This window comes from Leucoraja erinacea, chromosome 3, assembly GCF_028641065.1.
Source record: "Leucoraja erinacea ecotype New England chromosome 3, Leri_hhj_1, whole genome shotgun sequence".
Taxonomy (NCBI): Eukaryota; Metazoa; Chordata; class Chondrichthyes; order Rajiformes; family Rajidae; genus Leucoraja; species Leucoraja erinaceus.
In genome coordinates this window covers 53,138,100-53,163,407 of record NC_073379.1, presented here as the reverse complement: position 1 = coordinate 53,163,407, position 25,308 = coordinate 53,138,100, and the positions used below count along the sequence as shown (strand labels likewise).

The 25,308-nt window shown below is 42.4% G+C and overlaps 1 protein-coding gene across 1 annotated transcript; it reads right to left on the bottom strand.

Annotated features, from left to right (window-relative positions):
* Nucleotides 1-457: 457 nt before the first annotated feature.
* ppp1r3b (protein phosphatase 1, regulatory subunit 3B) lies at nucleotides 458-17,611 on the bottom strand. Its single transcript, XM_055632684.1, has 2 exons — nucleotides 17,455-17,611; nucleotides 458-4,627 (listed from the first exon to the last, which is right to left on the bottom strand). Exons 1-2 carry the CDS (start codon nucleotides 17,466-17,468, stop codon nucleotides 3,730-3,732), a joined length of 912 nt encoding a protein of 303 aa, XP_055488659.1. The 5' UTR covers nucleotides 17,469-17,611; the 3' UTR covers nucleotides 458-3,729.
* Between the last annotated feature and the right edge of the window lie 7,697 nt (nucleotides 17,612-25,308).

Below are 25,308 nucleotides of genomic sequence, written 5' to 3'. Positions count from 1 at the left end.
CAGGATCAAACTCAGGCTTCTGGCACTGTAAGGCAGCAACTCTACCACTGTGCCACCATACCGCCCCTCGTGGCCATGAATGATATCACGTCATATTTTTTTCTGTGCCCCATAGAAGAGATTGACAAACGTTAAAAATTACATACAAGTCGAAACCTTTGGCTATGGGTCAGACTGGACACTGACATGTGATCAAACACTGAACAGGTAATAAATAGTTTGCATTATTGTACAAATAAGCAACCAAAATTTGCTGTGGTATGTGCTGGTTCAAACCATGTTTGATTACCGCGGTTGAGGGCTGGGATCTTGAGGAGCTTTGCATTGTTTCTATCTCTCTGCCCTTGTTCTTCCTCCCAGTTCACTTTACATGCGTGGCAATAGTTACTGGATAAAACTTGCACAGTCAGGTTAAAAGAACATTTGGCGTCGCATGAAAAACTCAATTAAAGAAGAATTTGACTTGAAGACAATCTTTATTATATAAAGCATAAACATAATATTGTTCATAAGTCAGTGATCGGCAAAAATAGTACAACAGCCACAAAGTACATATTTGCACAGGTATCAGAGGGCACTCTACCTCCTGGGCCGGTTCTACCAATTCAACAGGATTGTTGGTCATTTCCAACTCGACTTAATGTCTCCTGTATGTATCCAAAACCCCTTTGAAAATGTAGAGGCTCAATAATGAATGCAAGTCTCTCCTGGTGGGCAAATGGTCAACCAGCCCAATGTGCTAAAACAGTCAGAAGTTAGAAAACGTCTCTACCTATCACAGCTACCATTATGCTTTAATGCGTTCAAACTGAGCAGAGGCATGATTATCCACAAAAACACTCAGAACAAAACTGTATTGAGGATAGAGAATTAGAATTGAGGTCGACAGTTGAAGGGCGTGTTGCACAGAGGATATTGACAGAAATCTGTGCAAGTGGAAGTGCATATGTGATCTAGGATGCATCGAGGCAGTACAAGAAAATAGGGATATTATGTGGAACGTACAAACACTGGTACAGGCTACAACTAAAGTATTGCACTCAAGTCTGATCATTCTTTAACAAGGATGTGAAGGTCTTATAGAAGCAACAGAAAAGCAGGGATGAGGGATTTCAGCTATTTAATTTGACTCGGGAAGCTAGGGTTGTTGTTCTAAAAGCAAAAGAGGCGGAGAGGAAACATAATAAGTGTAGAGGATTGTGACTGCTTTACATAAACAGCAACAATTATTTCCATTAGTGAATGGTTCCACAACCAAGGGAATGCATTTAACATTGTGGGCATGATGCACTGGGGATATGAAGATATCTGGAGAGTTGAAGGAAAGAATCAAAAGTGAATTGGATACATACTACTGAAAGATTAGCTGAGCAGCGTGGAAAAGAACAGGGAATGGAATGGATGGTATTACTCCACTTGAGATGGAATGGGCTGAAAGGCCTCCTCTTCTGCCTAGACTAATATAATTTAATAATATTTTGATTTAACACTGCGAAAGATTAAAAGGCCTTTGTGCCTTCATTTCTGAAATCCATAGCCAAAGCAAATAATATTGCAATTTCAGAAAGAAAAGTGTGAAAAACGTGATATTCCTTAAAGCACCAGCTAACTTACTAGAATGCCAGACTATAAAAATAGAATCTGAATGATTATTTTGCCTAGCGAAGGGTTGTGTGCTGTAAATAGGCAGTGGAGGAAATTGGGCAAACTTTGTATGGCTAACAAGTGCTCAATGGCCATCACCATATGAACCCCCTTGAACCATAATGGACAGACACTGCAGTAATTTGTACTTCAATTATATTACATTCATCAGGTTGCAGAAGCTGGGAAAATAAAACAAGTTTTTCAAAACAGAAAATGCCGGAAATACTCAAGTCATGTCAGGAGACAACTGTGGAGCTAGCAATGGTTCAAATCCACTATCTTTCATCAAAACTGGATCTAAAGCTTTTTTTGCAAGGCTGGAGTGGGCAATAAGGGAGACAAACGATTAGTTGATTTTAGTTGTATATTGACACAGTAGAAACATTGTAGAGGTGAATAAGAGTCTGTAATAAAGCCACACGGAAAATAAAGTGCTGATATTCCAGCTCAGCTTGGGTTGCAATAAAAACAGAAAATGCTGGAAAAGTCAGGCAGTATCTCTGGAGAGAGTAACAGTGTCCTCTTTTTTAGAACACCAACATCAGAACTTCAGATTTCCGGCATCTGCAGTGCTGCATTGAATATTATGGGTGGTTACATGAGGAAGTCTGAGTGGGACTGAAATGGAGAATTAAAGTGCAGGAGATGAGAGCTCAGTATTCTGCTGCAGGCTGAATGTCAACTCAATGCCCGAGAAGCTGTCTCTTGGACAGCTTACTTTTTGACAACATTACAGGACAAAGGCAGCAATTTCCTAGCTCCATCACTGATTCTTGTTGGGGTGCTCGTGGCTGGGAATGATCATCATGGAGAGTGCCTGTCCAGAAACTGCTCTTAATAAAATTGACCTGTAATTTAGCTGATCCTTATGCCCATCCAAATAGAAAGGTTTACTTATCTGCTACACATGATAGGAAGTAGTTACTTAGGCATGAAAGTGTAGAACTACAGATCCTGACTACTACCTTAGTCAACAGTCCCTTCAGATAATCAACTGATAGTGCCTATTCCTGCTCACTGACAATTATTCTGTTTTACGGGCACAGTTATATGGGTTCAGTTTTGGCAAGTAGCATAATTCACCACAAAAACAGTGACTGGTGCACAATACATTTTACAGGTAAATGTTCCACTCCAGAGGAGGAGGGTGACTCTCAACTCAAATTACTTTGAGCCATTAATTAGGATTGCACAGAAGCAGCAGTCAATAAAACATTTCCATGCAAGTTCCTCAGCGATAATGTGCAAGACTTTAAAAAAAGTCACGTTCAAGTTTCTTTTGTGAAAACTAATGTAAAAGTGAGCAATAATTAACATAAAATCACCTGTTTTCACCATTTCTGCTGACTGAATGTGAATGCGTTCAACCTTTTCAGTCCAGAGTTAAAATTGATCAAACCGGTTTGCGGAAAAGTCTGTTGATCAAATCAACACAGCTCTGCAAAGGTTTACAATTACAAAAATAGAAGTCTACGTAATCACAGCAATGATAACAGGATCTTTGCTCAAACACTAAACCTGTATCTGTATTAAACAGACCAACTTTTTTTTTGTGAAGAATATAATTGAGAAAGATCATCTGGATGTGGCTTGTTGTGACCTCCAGCACAACCTCCTACTGATGCAGACATGATGCCTTCATTACATGACCTACAAGTTCATTCCAAGCGCTGATGAAATGCAATGAAATACTTTGGCGCAGTTGAATAGTCAGAGAGCCCGAGATATTTTGGAACTGATTGAGTGGCTTCATCAGCGGCTCGTTCATCATCTCAGAACAATTATAAAACTTGCAGGAAATTTTATAAAAACTTGCTGCACGGAATACAGAAGTTGGGCACTTGATGTACTTGGTAAAGAGCACTGTTCTGTGACCTTTAGAAGGCACTTGTATTCTGATTTACAACACGAGCTTGCATACTTACACATCGGATTTAGTAAATGAGCAAGATTCTGACATGCTGGTAAACCCCACGTAGTTGTTTATAACCTGCACCTGCTTCACTATGCTTGAGGCTACTATAAACCAGCAGATGTACATTGAAAAACAAAGTTAAAACCATCCATTCCTAAGTAATTTGTTCAGTAGTAAGGTCCCATCTTGTCGTAACCAGTGTAGCTAGGCCATTCAGGGAACACGCCATAGGAGCACCTCAGTCCACCATAGCGATCATATTCAATCCCGTACCCTGGCATTTGGTCAGAATCAGTCAATAAAGCATCCAGTGACTGACTTGTTTTTCCTATCTCCGGAGTGTGTGTCAGCTCCGATCGGATTAACCTGTAGTTTAGCCCTTTGTTACTATCCCAAAAGATCTTCCCATCACTTTCGTAACAGATGGCAAACTCTATCCTTTCATGTGGGGCAATGTATTCCTGCAAGCGGATCTCAAATGAAAAAGTGTCTCTATCGGAGCCACCGTAAAGATCGTGCACATAGCAGCAGTCATGGTCCTGGAACGTTTTCCAAGTGTCAAATGTTATCCTTACTTTCAAAGACTTCTCAAATGCAATATTTTTCACCTTGATAGTCCCCATAATCATACCCTCCTGTAACAAGCAATTCTCAAGACAGACAGATTCAGTTTCCAGGCGGTTCTTGAAATCCAGGAAATCAGACGAAGGCTGTGCAAAATCTAAGAGCAGGTTGTCTTTGTCTGCTGTCTTTAGGTCTACTAAACTACTGATCAACTCATCAATATTGAAGGAAAAATCTAAACTGTGTAAATCAAAGAACTTAACTGCAGTCAACGGCAAGCCCTTACTGTCGGCAAAGGAAACATGCTTCTGCTCCTTGGTTCTGTGCTTATTATCTGATGTATCTTCACCAAGGTGAAGGTGGATGCATGGCCGCAGTGGTTGGGTTACTTTCAGTGTTCTCTTTCGTGTGTAGCTCAGTTGTTTGAACGGAGGAGGAAGGTAGAGCTGCATAGCGATGTCAATTGGCATTGTGGATGTTGGAGATAAGATCTCAAGCATGCTGGAGGAAACAAAATAAAAAGCACATAATTAAAAATGGAACAGAGAGTTAATTGTTACACCATAGACACAAGTAACGGTGACTTTTTGCTTGTCATTTACCAAGCAAAGGGAGGAAAGTGTAGCAATCTTTCACAAATAGAACACTCATTTCTTAAATTTTCACGAACCATTGTTATAGGCCATCTGTAACAGGAGAGAGGGTCCCTTTTAATATTTAGGAGAAAATGGATGCCAAGATACAGAGGAAAGATTACAGTATGTGATGTAAAGTCCTGTGCACAGACTTTAGCTCAAAAATCTACAATGACTTTGAGATGCAGTACTGAAGTGCTGAACTGTCCATAATTCCACTTCCTGATTGAAAGATAGATTGAGGTCCAAGTAATTCCAAGCAAATGCAAACATTTCAAGACTATTTCTCAGTAAAACTAAAAAAAAAAAATTTACAAAGAACTTAACCCAAGTGGTGGAGAAAATGTTGATCCCTTAACCAAAACAGTCTATTCCCTCATTGTACGGTTTGTAAGACTCTGTTCTTTCCAAATTAGCCACATTGAAATAGCACCGCTAAATTCCTACATTGCAATAGTGACAACACTTCAAAAAATAACTTATTTGGCTGTAACATGTTTTGGAAGGCACTATACAAGGGTAAGTTTCATCAATCACCAATAGCTTTCTTAAGGACTCTCCACCTTCTGAACAACTGAGCCAAATAGCAGAAATGCTATGAGAAGATAAACACAAAATGCTGGACCAACTCAGGGGGTCAGGCAACATCACATGAGATACTGCCTTACCCACTAAGTTGCGGCAGCATTTTGTGTCTATCGTCGGTGTAAATCAGCAACTGCAGTTCCTTCTTACACAGAAAGCATATCGGCTTCGATTATTTTGGCATTCAATGCAAGTAAGGATGACATTTCCAAATAACTAAGGATACTAGAAGAGGAGTCCTGGAGCTAGGTTACGATCAGGCTAAGTGAACTTACCCCTCCTATAGTGGTGGGGGGTGGGTGGGGAGGAGACACATTGGAAATACAAGGATGGAGTTAAAGGGAAAGAGAGTATAAGAAAAGTTGGACACTAGAATTAACGGGACAGAAAGCTCAAAGGGATAGGGGAGTATGGCCAAGTGAAATAGGAATCGATGTGAAAGGTGAGGTGAGCAATGGAATTAAAATGTTATATATGAATGCGTGAAGTATAAGTAAAGTAGATGAGCTTCAGGCTCAGATATGACATTGTGGGGATTACGGAGACATGGCTGCAGGAGGATCGGGGCTGGGAACTGAATATTCAGGGTTATACGTCCTATAGAAAGGACAGGCAGGTGGGCAGAGGTGGTGGGTTGATGAGGGATGAAATTCAGTCCCTTGCGAGGGGTGACATAGGGACTGACAATGTAGTCCCTGTGGATAGAATTGAGGAATTGTAAAGGTAAGAAGACACATGGGACTTATCTACAGGCCCCCAAACAGTAGCCTGGATATAGGGTGCAAATTGTAGCAGGAGTTAAAATTGGCATGTAACAAAGGTAATGCCAATTTGTGATTGGAGATTTCAATATGCAGGTAGACTGGGAAAATCAAGTTGGTTCTGGACCCCAAGAAAGAGTTTGTGGAGTCCTTCCGAGATGGATTCTTAGAGCAGCTTGTAATGGAGCCGACCAGAGAGAAGGCAATTCTGGATTTAGTGTTGTCTAATGAACCAGATTTAATAAGGGAACTCAAGGTAAAGGAAGCGCTAGGAGGTAGTGACCATAATATGATATGTTTTAAAATGCAATTTGAGAGAGAAAAGGTTAAATCAGAAGTGTCAGAGTTGCAGTTGAACAAAGGGGACTATGAAGGCATGAGAAAGAAGCTGCCAAGGTCGACTGGAAAAGGATCATAGCAGGAATGACGGTGGAACAGCAATGGCAGGAATATCTGGGCATAATCCAGAAGATGCAGGATCATTTCATTCTAAAGAGGAAGAAAGATTCTAAGGGGAGTAAGAGGCAACTGTGGCTGACAAGGGAAGTTAGGGAAGGTATAAAACGAAAATAAAAGGTATATAACATAGCAAAGAGTAGTGGAAAGCCAGAGGATTGGGAAATTTTCAAATTACATCAGAAGGTAACAAAAAGGGCAATACGGGGTGAAAAGATGAAGTATGAAGGTAAACTCGCCAAGAATATAAAGATGGATAGCAAAAGCTTCTTTAGGTATGTTAAGAGAAAAAGATTAGTAAAGACAAATGTGGGTCCCTTGAAGGCAGAAACAAGTGAAATTATTATGGGGAACAAGGAAATGGCAGAAGAGTTTAACAGGTAATTTGGTTCGGTCTTCACCAAGGAAGACACAAACAACCTCCCAGATGTACTGGAGGATGGAGGATCTAGGGAGAGAGGAACTGAAAGAAATTTGCATTAGGTGAGAAATAGTATTGGGTAGACTAATGGGATGGAATCTGATTAATCCCCAGGCCTGCCGGTCTACATCCCAGGGTTCTCAAGGAGGTGGCTCTAGAAATTGTGGACGCATTGGAGATAATTTTCCGATGCTCTATAGATTCAGGATCAGTTCCGGTGGATTGGAGGGTCGCTAATGTTTTTATCCCACTTTTCAAGAAAGGAACGAGAGAGAAAACGGGGAATTATAGACCAGTTAGCCTGACATTGGTGGTGGGGAAGATGCTGGTGTCAATTCTTAAAGAAGTAATAATGGGGCACTTGGATAGCAGTAAAAGGATTGGTCCAAGGCAGCATGGATTTATGAAGGGGAAATCCTGCCAGACTAATCTTCTGGAATCTTTTGAAGATGTGACATGGATGAAGGAGAGCCAGTGGATGTAGTGTATCTGGACTTTCAGAAAACGTTTGATAAGGTCCCACACAGGAGATTAGTGGGCAAAATTAGAGCACATAGTATTGGGGGTAAGGTATTGACAAGGATAGAGAATTGGTTGGCAGACAGGAAACAAAGAGTAGGAATAAACAGGTCCCTGTCAGAATGGCAGCCAGTGGCGAGTGGAGTGCCGCAAGGCTCGGTGCTGGGGCCGCAACTATTTACAATATATATTAATGATTTAGATGATAGCATTAGAAGTAACACTCGCAAATTTGCCGATGAGACAAAGCTGGGTGGCAGTGTGAACTGCGAGGTGGACTTGGACAGGTTGAGTGAGTGGGCAGATGCAATAAAATGCGGATAAATGTGAGGTTATCCACTTTGGCAGCAAGAACAAGGAGACAGATTATAATCTCAGTGGTGTCAGATTAGGAAAAGGGGAAGTGCAACGAGATTTGGGTGTCCTTGTACACCAGTCACTGAAAGTAAACATGCAGGTACAGCAGGCAGAGAAGAAAACTAATGGCATGTTGGTCTTCATAACAAGAGGATTTGAGTATAGGAGAAAAGAGGTTCTTCTGCAGTTTTACAGGGCCCTGGCGAGACCACATCCGGAGCATTGTGTTCCATTTTGATCTCCTAATTTGAGGAAAGACATCCTTGCAATTGAGGGAGTTCAGTTTAGGTTCACGAGGTTAATCCCCGGCATGACAGGACTGTCATACGAGGAAAGACTGGGTTTGTACTCACTGGAATTTAGAAGGATGAGAGGGTGTCTTATAGAAACATATAAAATGATAAGGACTGGACAAGCTAGATGCAGGAAATATGTTCCCAATGCTGGGTGAGTCCAGAACCAGGGGCCACAGTCTAAGAATAAAGGGGAGGCCATTTATTGGGTGAGTCCAGAACCAGGGGCCACAGTCTAAGAATAAAGGGGAGGCCATTTAACTAAGAAGAGAAAAAACGTTTTTTCACAGAGTTGTGAATTTGTGAAATTCTCTGCCACAGAAGGCAGTGGAGGCCAATTCACTGGATGAATTTAAAAGAGAGTTAAATAGAGCTCTTGGGGCTAGCGGAATCAAGGGGTATGGGGAGAAGGCAGGCACGGGTTACTGATTGTGGATGATCAGCCATGATCATAATGGCAGTGCTGGCTCGAAGGGCCGAATGGCCTCTTTCTGCACCTATTTTCTATGTTTCTATCCCGATCTTCCCAAGCTTCTATGCTCCAACAATGGAATACAAATCGACCCGAGGACATATATTATATGTACATTGAGCATGTGGTAAATGCATAACGACATATATAAATTACAATCCAATTGCTACTTTAAAACAACTTCACCAAAATCAGTAATGAACTTGATTTCAGGGACAGGGCCAAGTGGACGAGGGAGGCCAGGACTGAGAATAAACTTACACTTGCATTATAGTTCATTACTCCTCTGCATTGGTTTGAAATCAGCAATTTAAGGCGAGGTGCACTCCTGTACTTCAGCAAGTGCAAAAATCAGCAGGCAGACCATTTGCAACCTCTGTACACTGCTCGTCATTGAGGCATACATTGACCACAAAACCACAGCATCACCAAAATCACCCGCTTCACCTTTGTAACATTGCTCTTCCCTGCTCACTAGCCTCCACAAAGATACTGACTGTGATATAAATTGCACTCATCACCTCAGGCCTATACCAATTCTCGGTCCTGCAAGGCCTTCATTTTAAAGTGTTCTTATCCTTGCTTATAAATTCCTCCTGTGCACATCTATATCCAGCCTTAATTCATGATTTTAATTATTCCACCACTGGCTCTCTGTGGTCCATGCTCTGCATACCTCGTTTCAACCCCCTCTCATTTTCTCAAATGTTCCCCAAGTCTTTAACCAATATTTTCATCACTGGTGAAGAGGTCGTCAGGTTACAACGGAATTCTGTTCTTGAGAACTTCTTGCAAGTCGGAAATGAACTAATCAGCTACGACGGGAAAGTGAGTGGACACGGGAAGAACAGATCATTGAATGAGCGAGTCTGCCTTGCCTCCCAGCTCCAGCCAGCCCCCCAACCCCCCCAGAATGTTGCAGCTCAGAGAAAAAACGTGGAGATAAAAAATCCATCCCCATTCAACCCACCCATCTCTTATATACTTATTCATATGTATTGGTTGTTCCTAACCTGGGGAGGGCATGTATTTCCTTAACTAAGTTGGTATTAATGTTTACATAGAAAGGATCAGCAAAAAGCTGTAAACTGGTTAATGTGCAAGTACATAGAACAGCACAGGAACAGACCCTTCAGCCCACAATATCCAAGTCAAACACAACACCAAGACCAACTTATTTGACTGCACAAAATGCAAAACCTCCATATGCTTAACCAAAAGTCTATTAACTTTGTTTAACATGGGAAAATGTGATCTCATTTATTTTGGTGGGCAGAACAGAAATGTTAAGCCCGCCTGGCAATGCAGAAAGTTGACAAAAAGTGACTGTGCTTAGGAAGGTAAGCGGCATGAGATATTTATTAACTGGGGTGATAGAATAAAGAATTAGGACACTCTCCTGCAATAGTGTTTTTTGGCAAGACCCCACCAGCAGCATTATTAGCAGCTTTTGTCAAAAAATATATATACTTGGAGATAGATGGTGCAGTGTAGATTCCAGTATCGATTCCACTGTTGATTCCTAGAATGAGGGGATAATTCTGAGAGGGTAGATTGAAGAGGTTACACTTTGTCATTTAGATGAGAAATGACCTAACTGAATCAGTAAAAGTTGAAATGAATTGACAGGGCAGAGCTGAGGCTGTTTTGTCTAAAACTGGGGAAAAGGAGGGGTAGGGGGATTGTGGTATGTTGCATCTAGATTAAGGGCTGTATTTTTTGGATTGTTCAGAGGAGAATTTCTTAACTCGTACTGGAATCTTTATGGGCCTGTCCCACTTACATGACTTTTTCTGCGACTGCCGGCACCCATCATTGGCCGTTGGATGTTGCCGAAAATTTTCAACACGTTGAAAATCCAGCGGCAACCAGAAAGACGCTACGACTCTTTGGGCGACTGAGGAGACATGTCGCGGGGTGAAGCCTGCATGGTCGTGAGTAGTCTCCCAGAATCGTACCTTGTTCTGGTTGCCGCTGGATTTTCAACGTTCAAAATTTTCAGTGACCTGCAACGACCTATGACGGTGCCAGCAGTCGCCGAAAAAGTTGCGTAAGTGGGACAGACCCATTAGACTTTCTATCCCCGAGACTAGATGAGGCAGAGTTGCAGCAAGAATTCAAGGCTAAAATGAGATGATTTGTGACGTTAGGAATGAAGGATGAGAGGATCAGGTGGAGGGAAAAATGGTTCCTGTGTGTAGGACCAACTATGAACATTAAATGGTGAACTGTGGGTTAAGAAATTGAAGAAAAGTAAAACCCATCACATGTAAGTATTTGCATTCTACAATCTTCTGTGTTACCGTGTGCATGTAACTCCTTGGTTTTAGACGCCAACGGGTTATCCACCCCTCCCCCACAGAGATTATTTCAGAATGAAACCTGATACCATCAGCTGTGCCAGAGCAAATGGCATGAAGTGTCCATACAACCTTGAGATAAACTCACTAATGACCAGCAAATGACGGCAAAATTATTATTACGTTTGCCAAGTCACCTCAGTCATAATGCTTCTCTTTGGAGTTGTCGAGAGGAGTGGACCTAAGCCTTTAGTTGTACAGTATAGATTAATATACGACTGTTCAAACAATGGGGCTTTAGGTTTAATGTAACATCAATTTCACACATTATTTAATCAAAATGAAATGCAATCCATTTGTTTAATCTAATGGTTTATACAGAATACAAAGGAGGAACAGAAGCCTTTAGAAATTAATGCACCTTTTGAAGCTTACCATCCCCCAGATAATAAAAAAAAGGCAACAAGCCTAATTTAAACAAAAGCCCATTTAAAACTGTGGTTAGCCATGAAACTCTCAAGGTCAGAAAAGGGCAAATGCACAAGGTTTCCTTTCTCTCCTCTCCCCAATCCATCTTGTTTCCCTCCCCCAACATAAAAAAAATATTTACATAGCAGATGTCTGCTGCTGCACGCAAGTAATCTACAGGTAATGACACCAACCCATGAACTGGAGCTGCAAAAGCTTTGCTAAACTGTACAAAAATGCACAGCCTAGTAAACGAATTAACACACTGATAAAAATGTCCTTCACTATCATTTGAAATCCATATTTTACCTCAGATTCCCAATATCCATTTACCTTCCAGTCCCAACTGGTACGTGAAAAGTTTTTAACAATCCAGATTTATAATCCAAGAATGAGTGTGCAAATGCACTATGGCATTGTGATTATTTGAACTTGATATTAAAAAACGGATAATTTAAAAAAAAATCATCAGTTAAAAGCTCTGATCATATTATTCCACTTGATTCATAAAATATACTGAAATATTAGGCCAGATTATATTATCAAATATCTGTGCTCGGATTTGAACTCAAAGCCTTTCAATAGAGAAAGAAATGCAACTGCTGAGCCAGGGAGGATTTTTATTAAAATAAAACTGAAAAACAAATAGAATAATCAGTCCCTACTCTGAAACGCAGTGTGTAAAACAATGTCACGGTACAGTGTCAAAAATAATTTTTAACCCGAGAACCAACAACAATTCATCTAATTTCCTCCAACATGGACCAAGTAGAGAAAGATTTGAAGGGACAAATCAGAATAGGCATAGCCATATTTACTCAGCAAAATAACCATGTGACACCCAGTGAACACTCCCATCATTACACAGCAACAGATTGTTTCCATCCTCCATAAACGTCACTTTGTCTATAGCTCAGCTCCACGTAAGCAGATTCACAATGTCACTTCACCCATCCAACTCCTGCTCAGTAGCCTTCATCAATTCCCACTTAACAATTTAAAAATATTCTCATTCCTGCTCATACCAGCAATGCACTGTCCCTCTCCCACAATCATTTCCCTTCCAATCTCTGACACTGTGCCCATTCTCAGCTTCCTTCACCCCACCAATAGCTGACCAAGCTTATTCTCTGAATTGAATTGAATACATTTTATTAGCCATATATACATACAAGGAATTTGCCTTGGTGCTTTGCTCGTAACAACACGATATACAGTTAGCAATTAAGAATTAAACATTATAATTTAAATATGTGAAAAATGAAATAAAATACCAGAGCAAAAGGAAGCTACAAACTTTTGTTTGTTGAGTAGAGCTACTGCTCATGGAAAAAAGCAGTTTTATGTCTGGCTGACAGTCAAGAGTCGCCTTCCAGAGGGAAGTGGGTTAAGAGTTTGAGGCCAGGGTGAGAGGGGTCAGAAATTATTTTACCCGCTCACTTCCTGGCCCTTGCAGTGTACAGTTCGTCGATGGGGGGAAGGTTGCAGCCAACAACCTTCTCGGCTAATCGAACTACGCACTCCAGATGTCATGCTCGGTGGCTGAGCCAAACCAGACCACGATGGAGAAGGTGAGGACAGACTATATGATGGCAGTATAAGACTAGACCATCATTGCCTGTGGCAGGTACACAATAATGCTGGAGAAACTCAGCGGGTGCAGCAGCATCTATGGAGCGAAGGAGATAGGCAATGTTTCGGGCCGAAACCCTTCTTCAGACTGAGGCAGATTGTGTTTTCTTAGCTGCCGCAGGAAGTACACCCTCTGTTGGTCCTTTTTGACTGTGGAGTCGATGGTGGCCTCCCATTCCCAAGGTCCCTGGAGATGATGGTTCCAAGGAACTTAAATTACTCCACAGATGTGACAGTGGTGTTGTTGATGGTGAGTGGGGGGAGGGGAGGGGGGAGCTCTCCTAAGGTCTACAATCAATTCCACCGTCTTAAGAGCATTGAGCTCCAGGTTGTTGCGATGGCACCAGGACGCCAGTTGTGTGACTTCCTGTCGGTAGGCCGATTCCTCCCCATCCTGGATCAGTCCAATCAGGGTTGTGTTGTCCACAAACTTGAGAAGCTTGACAGAGGAGTCTGTGGAAGTGCAGTCTTTGGTGTGGGGAGAGTAAAGGAAGGGGGAGAGTACAGCCTTGCGGTGCTCCTATGCTGAGGGTCCGAGATGTGCTTTCCCAGCCTCACATGCTGCTTCCTGTCTGTCAGGAAGTTGGTGATCTTCTGACAGAGGGGTTCAGCACAGTCAACTGGGAGAGTTTGGAGTGTAGTAGCTCTGGCACAATGGTGTTGAATACAGGGCTAAAATTCAGAAACAAAATCCTTGCATAGGTCATCTGGTGGTCTAGGTGCTGGAGGATGAAGTGCAGGCCTATGGTGATTGCGTCATCCACTGATCTATTGGCCCGGTATGCAAACTGCAAGGGGTCCAGCAGTGGGTTTCTGATATTTTACAGGTGGGTCAGCACAAGTCTTTCAAGGGTCTTCATGACTACAGGGGTCAGTGCAACAGGCCTGATGCATTAAGACCAGTATTCCTTGGCTTTTTGGATACATAAACAATAGTGGAGACTTTGAAACAGGCAGGGACAGTGCAGGTTTGCATGGACTGGTTGAAAGTGTCTATGTAGACTGGTGCCAGTTATTTGGCACAGAGCTTGAGGGTAGAGGGGGAAACATTGTCCGGTCCTGGAGATTTGGGGCTTTTCTGTCTCCTGAATAGCCTCTCCACCTCCTCAATTTTTATTGTTATTGATCGAGCAGTGGCTAGACTGATGTTGGGAAGCAAGGAGGGGGTGGGTAGTGGACAAGGGCCCAGTCTTTGCAGATTGGAGTCAGGCTGTAAGTAGGTGTAAAGTGGTGATTGGGGAGTTGGTGGGGGAAGGGTCCAGTCTTTGCAGACTGGAGTCAGGATGTAAGTAGGTGTGAAGTGGTAATTGGGGAGGGGGTGTGACTGTGGTGTTATGTTTCTGTCTCTCGAATCTGCAGTAGAATTTGTTCAGGTCATTGGTCAGCTGAGGATTGTCCGAAGAGCAGGGGAGTTTTCCTCTTGTGGAAAAGGTTGGAGATTCACTGGAATTTGTTGCCCAAGAGGTTGGTGGAGGCAAGATCATTCGAGGTGATGATAATCTAACTGAAAAATGAAAGAATTCAGGTTTTGGGGGATCTGGTATAGAACAGGAATGGAGACCCTGGTATAGAACAGGAATGGAGACCAGTATAAATCAGCCCCAGTCATATTGTATGGTGGAACAAATTTGAGAGGCCTGGGTTGCCTACGTCCATTCCTGTTTATTTTGTGTTCTTGTATGGTGTTAAATGACCTGCCTAAATGTCTCCACTTCTTACTTCTAGTTATTTATTAAAGTTGAGCTCTCTAACCAAGATGGTATCAACTGTTCTAATGTCCCCTTCTCTGGTCCAATGTGAGCTCCTACAAGGCATTTGGGATAATGCTAAAGGGCATGACATAAATTAAATAAATTGTTATCAATGTTTCTTTTTTTCCCCCAAGCTCAACTAAATAGATGCAGAGCTAAACATGTTTGGCACTGCTCACATAAACCTTAAACAATAAAATAAAAATATGAATTTTCACATTAATACAGCCAATTATCATTCAGGCTTCAAACATCAGTCAGATCTATCGTCTATTCATACTGGGTTTGTGGCAAAGGGCATAGCTGCCAACATCTTTTCCCCTCTAAATGTATGTACTTTACATTGTTTCGATGCATTCACACAAATTTAAAAAATACTAATTCACAGTCCAAATCAAGGCCTTGGCATTGAGCCACTAATGTTTTTCAATAATCAGAAAGAGGTGGGTGTAGATATCCCTAAACCATAGTTTTCTGTATGAACCCCACTTTTAAATTCTTTCTGGTGCTTGTGTTTATTCGGATCATAAAACAGTGACTGAGCAGCATTCCAGGAGCGGCAACCCGACACCACATTGCGTCTTTAAATAAAACTAAAGACAAATTCTCGGGGTAGAAGTTTAACCAGTAAAGTTCACTGATTACTATCCACAGCAGGTGTTGAGCCAGTGTCTGAGGTGGCTACAATTCTTTAAGAACTCTGCTCCAGTATACTTAATAACAATGCACAATATCAGAGTCCTGTGCAGCTCAAGCACAGATTTGAAGATTTGTGCGACAACTTGTTCCCCAGCTGGCTCCAGAAAACCCCAAACTCATGACCAGGCATTTTGGAAGTGAACTTATTATGAGACCGCATACTTACAAAAGAAATGTTACCAAATAGCCTTTCAAAGCACACCCTGGGCTCATTTAAAAAAAAGTTTTAATTGTCTTCTGTGAATTAAACATCGCCATTTGTGATGATTTGGGATTTATGAAAATAATATTTGAGGTGTAGCAAGTTTGACAGCTACAGAACAGAAGACCTTCTTAAGGTGGTGACGCAAGTAACTGCAGATGCCAGATTCTTGAGCAAAAAAAGACAAACTGCTGGAGTCGGGCAACAGGTCAGGCAGCATTTCGTTGTCTCTGTACTGTACACTGACAATGACAATTAAAATTGAGCTGATCGGTGGAGGTAAATAGTCAAACGACTGTTTGACCCCAAATGTCGCCTGTCCATCTACCCAAGTGATGCTGCTGGAGCTGCTGCTCCAGCGGTTTGCTTTTTGTTCATTCATTTGGTGCCAGCTGTGGGCCAATCGTCAAACTCTCCATGTAATCGGGAAGCTGTGAGCTCTAGAAACGAGTGAATGATCCAATCTAGCATTTCAGTTCAGCACCATTTTGAAGCAACGTTGACCTCCCAGGTGGATATGAAATATTATTTGTCCCTGTCAAAGAAAAGCAGATGCATCCTCCCAATGTTGTGGCCATTCGTTTTTTTTAGGCCGTATTTCTGAAGTGGATTATCCGCTCATTTGGCTCACTAGTGTCTGTGAACTCTTTCTCTTGTAACACATGAATTGTGACAACTCGTCATGAATATTTCATATATCCATCAAGCACTCCCAAACATCAGGATGCCAACGGCGCTATGCAAATCCAGTCTATTTTCTTTTCATCAATGTTTTATATTTAGGCAACTGTAAACTCACTTGAAGGGACAGAGAAATTTAATGTAAGTGGAAATAGTAAAGGAACATGAAGGTCAGCCACGGATCTCTCAAAACTGTAGAACTACAAGGGATATCCATGTCGTTTTTAATCTCTTGATGTTGAGAGGTTTCAAATTATTGGAAACCACTAAGGTCGATATCTAAAATGACCTCTAGCTGACAACCACGAGGATTTTTTTTTAAAGCAGGCGCCTCTGGACACTTCTCCCCTCCTCTCCCCTCCCCCTCAACGCGAACTCGGTCTGCAGTCCTGTTTCAGTAATGATAGTCCAGATCCTTTGTGGTAATGAAGTGAGGATACAATCGTAACTTGCGGTAGAGTTAGCCAACGCCATACCAACAAAAGCACTAAAATACAGAAGAACTCCCACCTTGAAAACTGCAAGAAAGATCAATGCAAATATCTTGCCGTTTTATCCTATGCTCTAAACTAGGCAACGAGGTTGCAATCCCATATTTTAAAATACACATCGGATTTTTTTTTTTTTAAAGTTGTTGCTCTTTTGTCGTTCAGTTACATAAACTCTTGTAGCGAAGTCATTATTTAAGACGCAAGATAGCAACACTCCTTCCCCACTTTAGCAGGTCTCCCTTCCCCTCAGCTCCAATCAAACAAGCGACGGAGAACCTCATCAATCAAATTCGTCCACGTCCCCTCATGGAAGTGTTCAAGGAACTGGTCAGTCAGGAGGGAGACGTTCCTCGCAGACCCAAGCAACGAGGGGTTAGCTTCATCTGATCTATCATGTCATGTATAATAACGAATTATAGAATGGAAGTTTAGAAAGCAATCAACCTAAAACACTTCTAGTTTTAACCTACGATTAATCTGTCCCCGACCTCCTAAGCCAAGCACAGTGATCGCAGTTAGCAGGAAGTCCCTGCATTAACCTCACCATTTGTTGCGCTCGGCTGCTATCAGCCAGAATTTTCCCACCCTCTCTCTCTTTCACTTACCTGCTGCAATTCATAGAGCTGGGGGGAAGCTCGCAGCTCCACTGTGCCTGTGGAGAGGGCTGGCTGTACCAGCGGCCAGTGCCTCTTACCACTGCTACTCCGCTCCGCCTTCCTCCTTGTCCCCGCTCGGGATCGCTTGCTGCACAAACCAGCCCCGTCCGGCGTCACCGCCCCCCTTGCCAATCAAAGATACTACGATCTGTGTTGCCAATTGCTGCGCCGCGTCTGCCTTCAGCTTATGGGCGGCTGCTGGGAAGCGAGCGCTGGCTCACGGAGACCGAGAGGGGGCGCAGGCGAGCGGTGCGGGCTCCCGGCCACAGCTGGCGACGCTGGCGGAGCAACCCCAGGAAACTCAAGCTGTGAGAATTAAAGCCTTGCATTAAAGTGCATCCTTTCCGTTGTCAAGGCAAACACCGTGAGGTTAGACACAAAATGCTGGAGTAATTCAGCGGGACAGGCAGCATCTCTGAAAAAGGAATAAGTGGCGTTTCGGTGGTCGAGACTCTTCTTTAGTCACCTATTCCTTCTCCAGAGATGCTGCCTGACCCGCTGAGTTAATCCAGCTTTTTGTGTCTGTCTTCCTTTAAGGTAATGTTGAAGAACAAATAATGCAATACAAAATGGTATGCTCCTCAAATAATGGAGTACATTATGCTTACATGTCAGGGTAGGTGTTTATTATTATTATTATTATTTATTCAAATCGTTTGCTATGTCGCTCTTCCAGGGAGATGCTAAATGCATTTCGTTGTCTCTGTACTGTACACTGACAATGACAATTAAAATTGAATCTGAATCTGAATCTGAATCTGAGGGTAGACGAGGCTGAAGTTTACCGTCCGAAGGACAATAGACAATTGACAAGTCAAGTCAAGTTTATTGGTCACATACACATACGAGATGTGCAGTGAAATGAAAAGTGGCAATGCTCGCGGACTTTGTGCAAAAAGACAAACAAACAAACAAACAACCAAACAAACTACAAACAGAATGGAACAGAATCACATATTATTTTACATATTAAATATTGTGGGCGGAAGGAAAAAGGGTAAATAAACAGCAATTTAAAAAAAAGCTGTAGAATGGTACAATAGGTGCAGGAGCAGGCCATTTGGCCCTTCGAGCCAGCACCGCCAGTCAATGTGATCATGGCTGATCATCCCCAATCAGTACCCTGTTCCTGCCATCTCCCCATATCGCCTGACTCCACTATTTTCAAGATAGGGATCTAGCTCTCTCTTGAAAGCATCCAGAGAACCTGCCTCCACCACCCTCTGAGGCAGAGAATTCCACAGACTCACCAATCTGTGAGAAAAAGTGTTTCCTCGTCTCCGTTCTAAATGGCTTACTCCTTATTCTTAAACTGTAGCCCCTGGTTCTGGACTCCCCCAACATCGGGAACATGTTTCCTGCCTCTAGTGTGTCCAAGCCCTTAACAATCTTATATGTTTCAATGAGATCCCCTCGCATCCTTCTAAACTCCAGAGTGTACAAGCCCAGCTGCCCCATTCTCTCAGCATATGACAGTCCCGCCATCCCGGGAATTAACCTTGTAAACCTACGCTGCACTCCCTCAATAGCAAGAATGTCCTTCCTCAAATTAGGGGACCAAAACTGCACACAATACTCCACAATACACAATACACAGAAGGACAATGCTTCTGCCTGTGGGGCAGTATATTGCAGTTGTAGTATCGAAGCAGCTGTAATTAGCTGCTCTAGTCACTCCATTGGGATGTTGGTCCACAACCTGTGACTCGGAACTGTGATTTGAGACAATCGGTGCAGTGAAATGGTTATATGAAAATGTTTGGAACTAAAGGCAGTGACCTCCTTTGCCTTTTCACAAATGTTGATCAATACTCATGTTTTCATTCAGAGGCATGATTATCATCTATCTATATCTTACTAAAACTCTCATCCTGTCTGTGTGTGAGTTTGCGTGTTTGTTTGTGCTCGTGCTTTTCATGGCCTGAACTATGCCAAAAATGGTACAAGATAGCACTGCAATTTATGTGCCACCTTACTCACCATTGTCCTGTGGTGTGGTGTATCAAGTTTCGTCAGATTGATGTTATATTTGACAAGTTATTTTTAACTTTACAAAATCCCAATTTGAGAAAATGTTCTTCCCTCTGCACTGGCAGTTACAGCTATGACGTCACAATGGGATTGTAGCCCTGCCCACTACAATGTTGTAATTCCAGGACACTGAGACCTGCCAGCCCTAGCAAGTGCAATTGCCTTTTTTTTTAAAGTTTAAAATGAGGGAGGGTGAATAAGGGGAAATGGGGGTTTGGACAAGTTGGGGGCTATGGTGGAATATTGCATTAGGGGAACGGGTTGCATTGGGGGAACGACTGAGTGGTGGAATATTGCATTGGGGAAATGGGTTGCGTTGGGGGGGCCAGGCCTCCCATGTGATAGGGACCCAACGGGTCCCACTTGGTCTAGTTACTGTTAAATCCAACCTGAATTTCCACTTTTGAAAAGAATGTAACATTTATATTTGCTTGTTCAAACTGCTCAGAACCTATCGTCTTGTTGTTCAGGACTGAATGTATTTACTTCATAGGGTCTCAGGAACATAGAAAAACATAGAAACATAGAAAATAGGTGCAGGAGTAGGCCATTCGGCCCTTAGAGCCTGCACCGCCATTCAATATGATCATGGCTGATCAAATTGAACATGAGACTATTTAATCCCTCGAGGATCTTTTGCTATTCAATTAGATCATGAGTTATACCAAATTTCAGACCAGGCTGTGTGTAAATTATTCTTTGCATTTGGCCACATCAGCACAGCCGCTGCACTTCATAAGATTTTAATTAGTTGTATAGCATTTGGGAGCTTATTTACCAGCTTCCCACAGTACAGTTCTGTTAGTGTGAGGAAAAAAAACAACAACCAATCATTTTTACCTCACTATAGCATTTGCAAATCCACTCATTACAATTTAGCACACTTCCTATAAAAAGTAGTTCAGATAATTCCACATTATTTGGCTGTAACTATAGAAAAAAGGTTAATTGCTGAACTATCAGTAATTTCAGTTTTTACAAATTAAGTTCTAAAAAAATGATACAAATCTCCTTTTATGTGTCCTATTGATGATGGCACTCTTGTTACATAAAATGTATCTTCCATCATGTGCAACTTTGAATTAGTGTCAAATGTCAAGTGTCAAGTGAGTTTATTGTCATGTGTCATAGGACAATTACATTCTTGCTTTGCTTCAGCATACAGAACATAGTAGGCATTTACTACAAAACAGATCAGTGTGTCCATATACCATAATATAAATATGTACACACATGAATAAATAAACTGATACAGTACAAATAACAGATAATGGGTTATTGATAATCAGAGTTTTGTCCTAGCCAAGTTTAATAGCCTGATGGCTGTAGGGAAGTAGCTAGTCCTGAACCTGGTTGTTGCAGTCTTCAGGCTCCTGTACCTTCTACCTGAAGGTAGCAGGTAGATGAGTGTGTGGCCAGGATTGTGTGGGTCTTTGATGATACTGCCAGCCTTTTTGAGGCAGCGACTGCGATAAATCCCCTCGATGGAAGGAAGGTCAGAGCCAATGATGGACTGGGCAGTGTTTACTACTTTTTGTAGTCTTTTCCTCTCCAGGGCGCTCAAGTTGCCGAACCAAGCCATGATGCAACCGGTCAGCATGCTCTCTACTGTGCACCTGGAGAAGTTAGAGTGAGTCCTCCTTGACAAACCGACTCTCCGTAATCTTCTCAGGAAGTAGAGGCGCTGATGAGCTTTCTTGATAATTGCATGTGTTCTCGGACCAGGAAAGATCTTCAGAGATGTGCACGCCCAGGAATTTGAACCTCTTGACCCTTTCAACCATCGACCCGTTGATATAAATGGGGCTGTGGGTCCCCCTCCTACTCCTTCCAAAGTCCACAATCAGTTCCTTGGTTTTGCTGGTGTTGAGGGCCAGGTTATTGTGCTGGCACCATATGGACAGTTGCTCGATCTCACTTCTATACTCTGACTCATCCCCATCAGTGATATGTCCCACAACAGTGGTGTCGTCAGCGGACTTGATGATGGAGTTCGCACTGTGACCAGCTACGCAGTCATGAGTATAGAATGAGTACAGCAGGGGGCTGAGCACGCAGCTTTGAGGTGCTCCCGTGCTGATTGTTATCGAGGCTGACACATTTCCACCAATACGAACAGACTGTGGTCTGTGAACGAGGATACAATTGCAGAGCGATGCGCAGAGATCCAGTTCTGCGAGTTTGGTAACCAGTTTGGAGGGGATGATTGTGTTAAATGCCGAGCTGTACTTGATGAATAACAGCCTGACATATGAGTTTTTGTTGTCCAAGTGGTCCAGAGCGGAGTGGAGGGCCAGCGAGATCGCATCCACCGTTGATCTGTTGTGGCGGTAAGCGAACTGCAGTGGGTCCAGGTTTTTGTGGAGGGAGCAGTTGATTTGCTCCATGATCAACCTCTCAAAGCACTTCATCACCACCGGCGTTAGTGCCACTGGTCGATAGTCATTGAGGCACGTCACCTTACTCTTCTTGGGCACTGGTATAATTGATGCCCTTTTAAAGCAGGTGGGGACCTCAGACCTCAGAAGTGAGAGGTTGAAAATGTCCGTAAAAACACCAGCCAGTTGGTCCGCACAGGTTTTTAGAACATGACCGGGTATACCATCAGGACCAGGTGCTTTTCGAGGGTTCACCCCTCTGAAGGATTTCCTGACATCGGCCTCTGTGACTGAGACTGAAATACCATCACAGCGAATGGGGGATCGGGAAGGCACATCAGTATTCTCCCTATCAAAGCGTGCGTAAAACTCATTGAGCTCGTCAGGGAGTGATGTTTCGCCAACATTCGAGCTGCCTCCTGGTTTCGCCTTGTAGGAGGTGATTGCATTCAGGCCCCGCCACAGCTACGAACATCTGTCTCATCCTCCAGTTTGGAGCAGAAGTCCCTTTTGGCCTTTTTGATTGCCTTACCAAGGTCGTATCTGGACTTCTTGTAGGCCACTGTATCATCGGACGTGAATGCTCTGTGTCTGGACTTCAGTAGAGTGCGGATCTCAAAGTTCATCCAAGGTTTCTGATTGGGAAACACTCGGAAGGAATTGTAGGGATGCAGAAATCTGTAGGTTTTTATCGGGATGTAGAAATCTGTCTATGATTCAGTACCTTTCTAGGCCAATCTGTTCTGAAAAAGTTGACGTATTCACAGATTATTTTTTTCAGAAATACTTTTCTTGTAAACAATCAACTAATTAATTGTCATTGTGCAATGACATGCCTTTAATACGGCTTGCTAAAGTGACTAAATTGATTATTTTTAAAGTTTCAGACTCAGTTCAACTGTTTAAGAATAAGGAGTAAGCCATTTAGAACGGAGATGAGGAAACACTTTTTTTCACAGAGAGTGGTGAGTCTGTGGAATTCTCTGCCTCAGAGGGCGGTGGAGGCAGGTTCTCTGGATGCTTTCAAGAGAGAGCTAGATAGGGCTCTTAAAAATAGCGGTCAGGGGATATGGGGAGAAGGCAGGAACGGGGTATTGATTGGGGATGATCAGCCATGATCACACATCGGTGCTGGCTTGAAGGGCTGAATGGCCTACTCCTGCACCTATTGTCTATTGTCTATAACAGATCATTGATCTATCTTGTCTTCTGTTTCCCCATAACAAAGGCAAATATTAAAGATCGCAATTGTTCCCACCAAAAATAAATCAATTGCACAAGGAACTGCAGATGCTGGAATTTTTCATAGAACACAAAGAGCCGGAATAACTCAGTGGGTCAGGCATTATCGCTAAAGGAGACAGATAAGCAATGTTTTAGGTCAGGACCGTTCTTCAGATTGTTTGTAGTTGAAAGAGAGTAATATTAGCAGGTTTATGGACAACCCATCCTTTATACTTTATTTAATCTAATGCCCTTAATAATAAGACTACAGGCAATAGATAATATCATGCAGTATCATGCAGCTGTGTTGTCTCATCTCTGATCTACCATAATCATGGGAGTGGAAAATCTTCAAATTACCATGAATATGCTGAGCAAGGTCTAGAATTCATGGAGTTCTAAGTATTTTGGATGTTCTTTACTCCCCTTCCCCATGTTATGGCAGAGCTACAATGAAAGAAATGAGCAGAAATGTTGACTGCATTAATAATAAACCAAGTACACCAACCATGCTTGTAGAAGTATGACACAGTTTATTTGTATCACAGTGATTTTTACTAAAGCAGTAACTTCCTTGTATGAAATCCAACTTCAAAGATTTCAAAGGTCTTTTATTGTCACGTGTACCAATTAAGGTGCAATGATATTCGAATTACCACTTGCAATGAAATGTGAATATCACCCTGGGTAGGAATGAGCTCTTAATTAGATGTTACTGTTTTTTGCAACAATGCCAAAGTCTGAAGGCCAGGCATCTGAAAGAGACCATGTCCATGCAAAAAAAGACATTTTGACCCTCTCACTCATGATAGTTGGAGTATTATTAATGTTCCTACCTGCCTGCTATGCGTACCTTCTCCCCAACGCACCAGCTCACAGCCATGTAATCACCTGTGAAACCCAGAAAGACTAATAATGCAAGGAAAATCTCCTCTGGCACCTGTATCATGTAATCAATGCCATTCCACTCAGGAGTGCAAACAATGACGTATTTTCCAGTGCAGATTTTGAATTAAATTGTATTGAAATTTCCCGAAGCTCAATACGTATCAGGCAAGATGGTATGAACGAAATGGACAGTCCGAATATTGAAAGCAATTTTATTTTTTGTAGTCAGGTAATATGGGCAGTATGACAAATCAAAGTCATGTTACCACTTCCTGATCTTCTTTTCCCTTGGAGTCAATGAAATGGGGTCAGATGTATGAGGAGCACCAGCCATAAAGACTGGTGAAAGTTAGCCTACTCCATGGATCTGCAGAGAATGTGGTGGAAGAATAGGATTAGGATACAATATCATTCTGAATAATGTGTAGGAAGGAACTGAAGATGCTGGTTTACACCAAAGATAGACGCAAATGCTGGAGTAAATCAGTGAGGCGTGCAGCATCTCTGGAGAGAAGCTGAGAGATATGGAAGAGTAAGGTGTGAAAATGGCAGATCAAAGTAGCAATGTCAAGGACATGTAGAATGGTTAATTCCCCTGACTCTCCCCTAACTCTCAGTCTGAAGGTCTCGACCCAAAATATCACCCATTCCTTCTCTCCAGAGATGCAACCTGTCCCGCTGAGTTACTCCAGCATTTTGGGTCTACCTTTGATTTAAACCAGCGTCTGCAGTTCTTTCTTACATCGAATGGTTCGTTGTTAGCTAAGGGGAAGGCAACAACAAGACATACATAAGCCGATATATACAGACGTAAAATGCTGGAGTAACTCAGCGGGACAGGCAGCATCTCTGGACAGAAGGAATGGGTGACATTTTGGTCGATACCCTTCTTCAGACGGAGAGTCAGGGGAGAGGGAAACACAGAGATATAGAATGTAAGGTGTGAAAATCAGACATCAAAGGGGACGAAGCTCAAGGAAAATGTAGAATGGATCATTGTAAGCTGGGGAAGGTGACATAGAAACATAGAAACATCATTGTTAGCTGGGGTAGGGCCCTGACAACACCGATTCAGTATATCAATCATCCAAACCCGTTTAATCAATACCCCCTGATCCCCTTAGCCACAAGGGCCACATCAGACTGGTCTTAGAGAAGCTGAACTGGCTGTGGCAGAGAGTTCCAGAGATTCACCAGAAAACGAAGCAAAAAGCATTTAATCAAGGGTTTACTTGAAGTTAGGGAGAAGTCGATATTCATACTTGAAGTTAGAGAAGTCGAT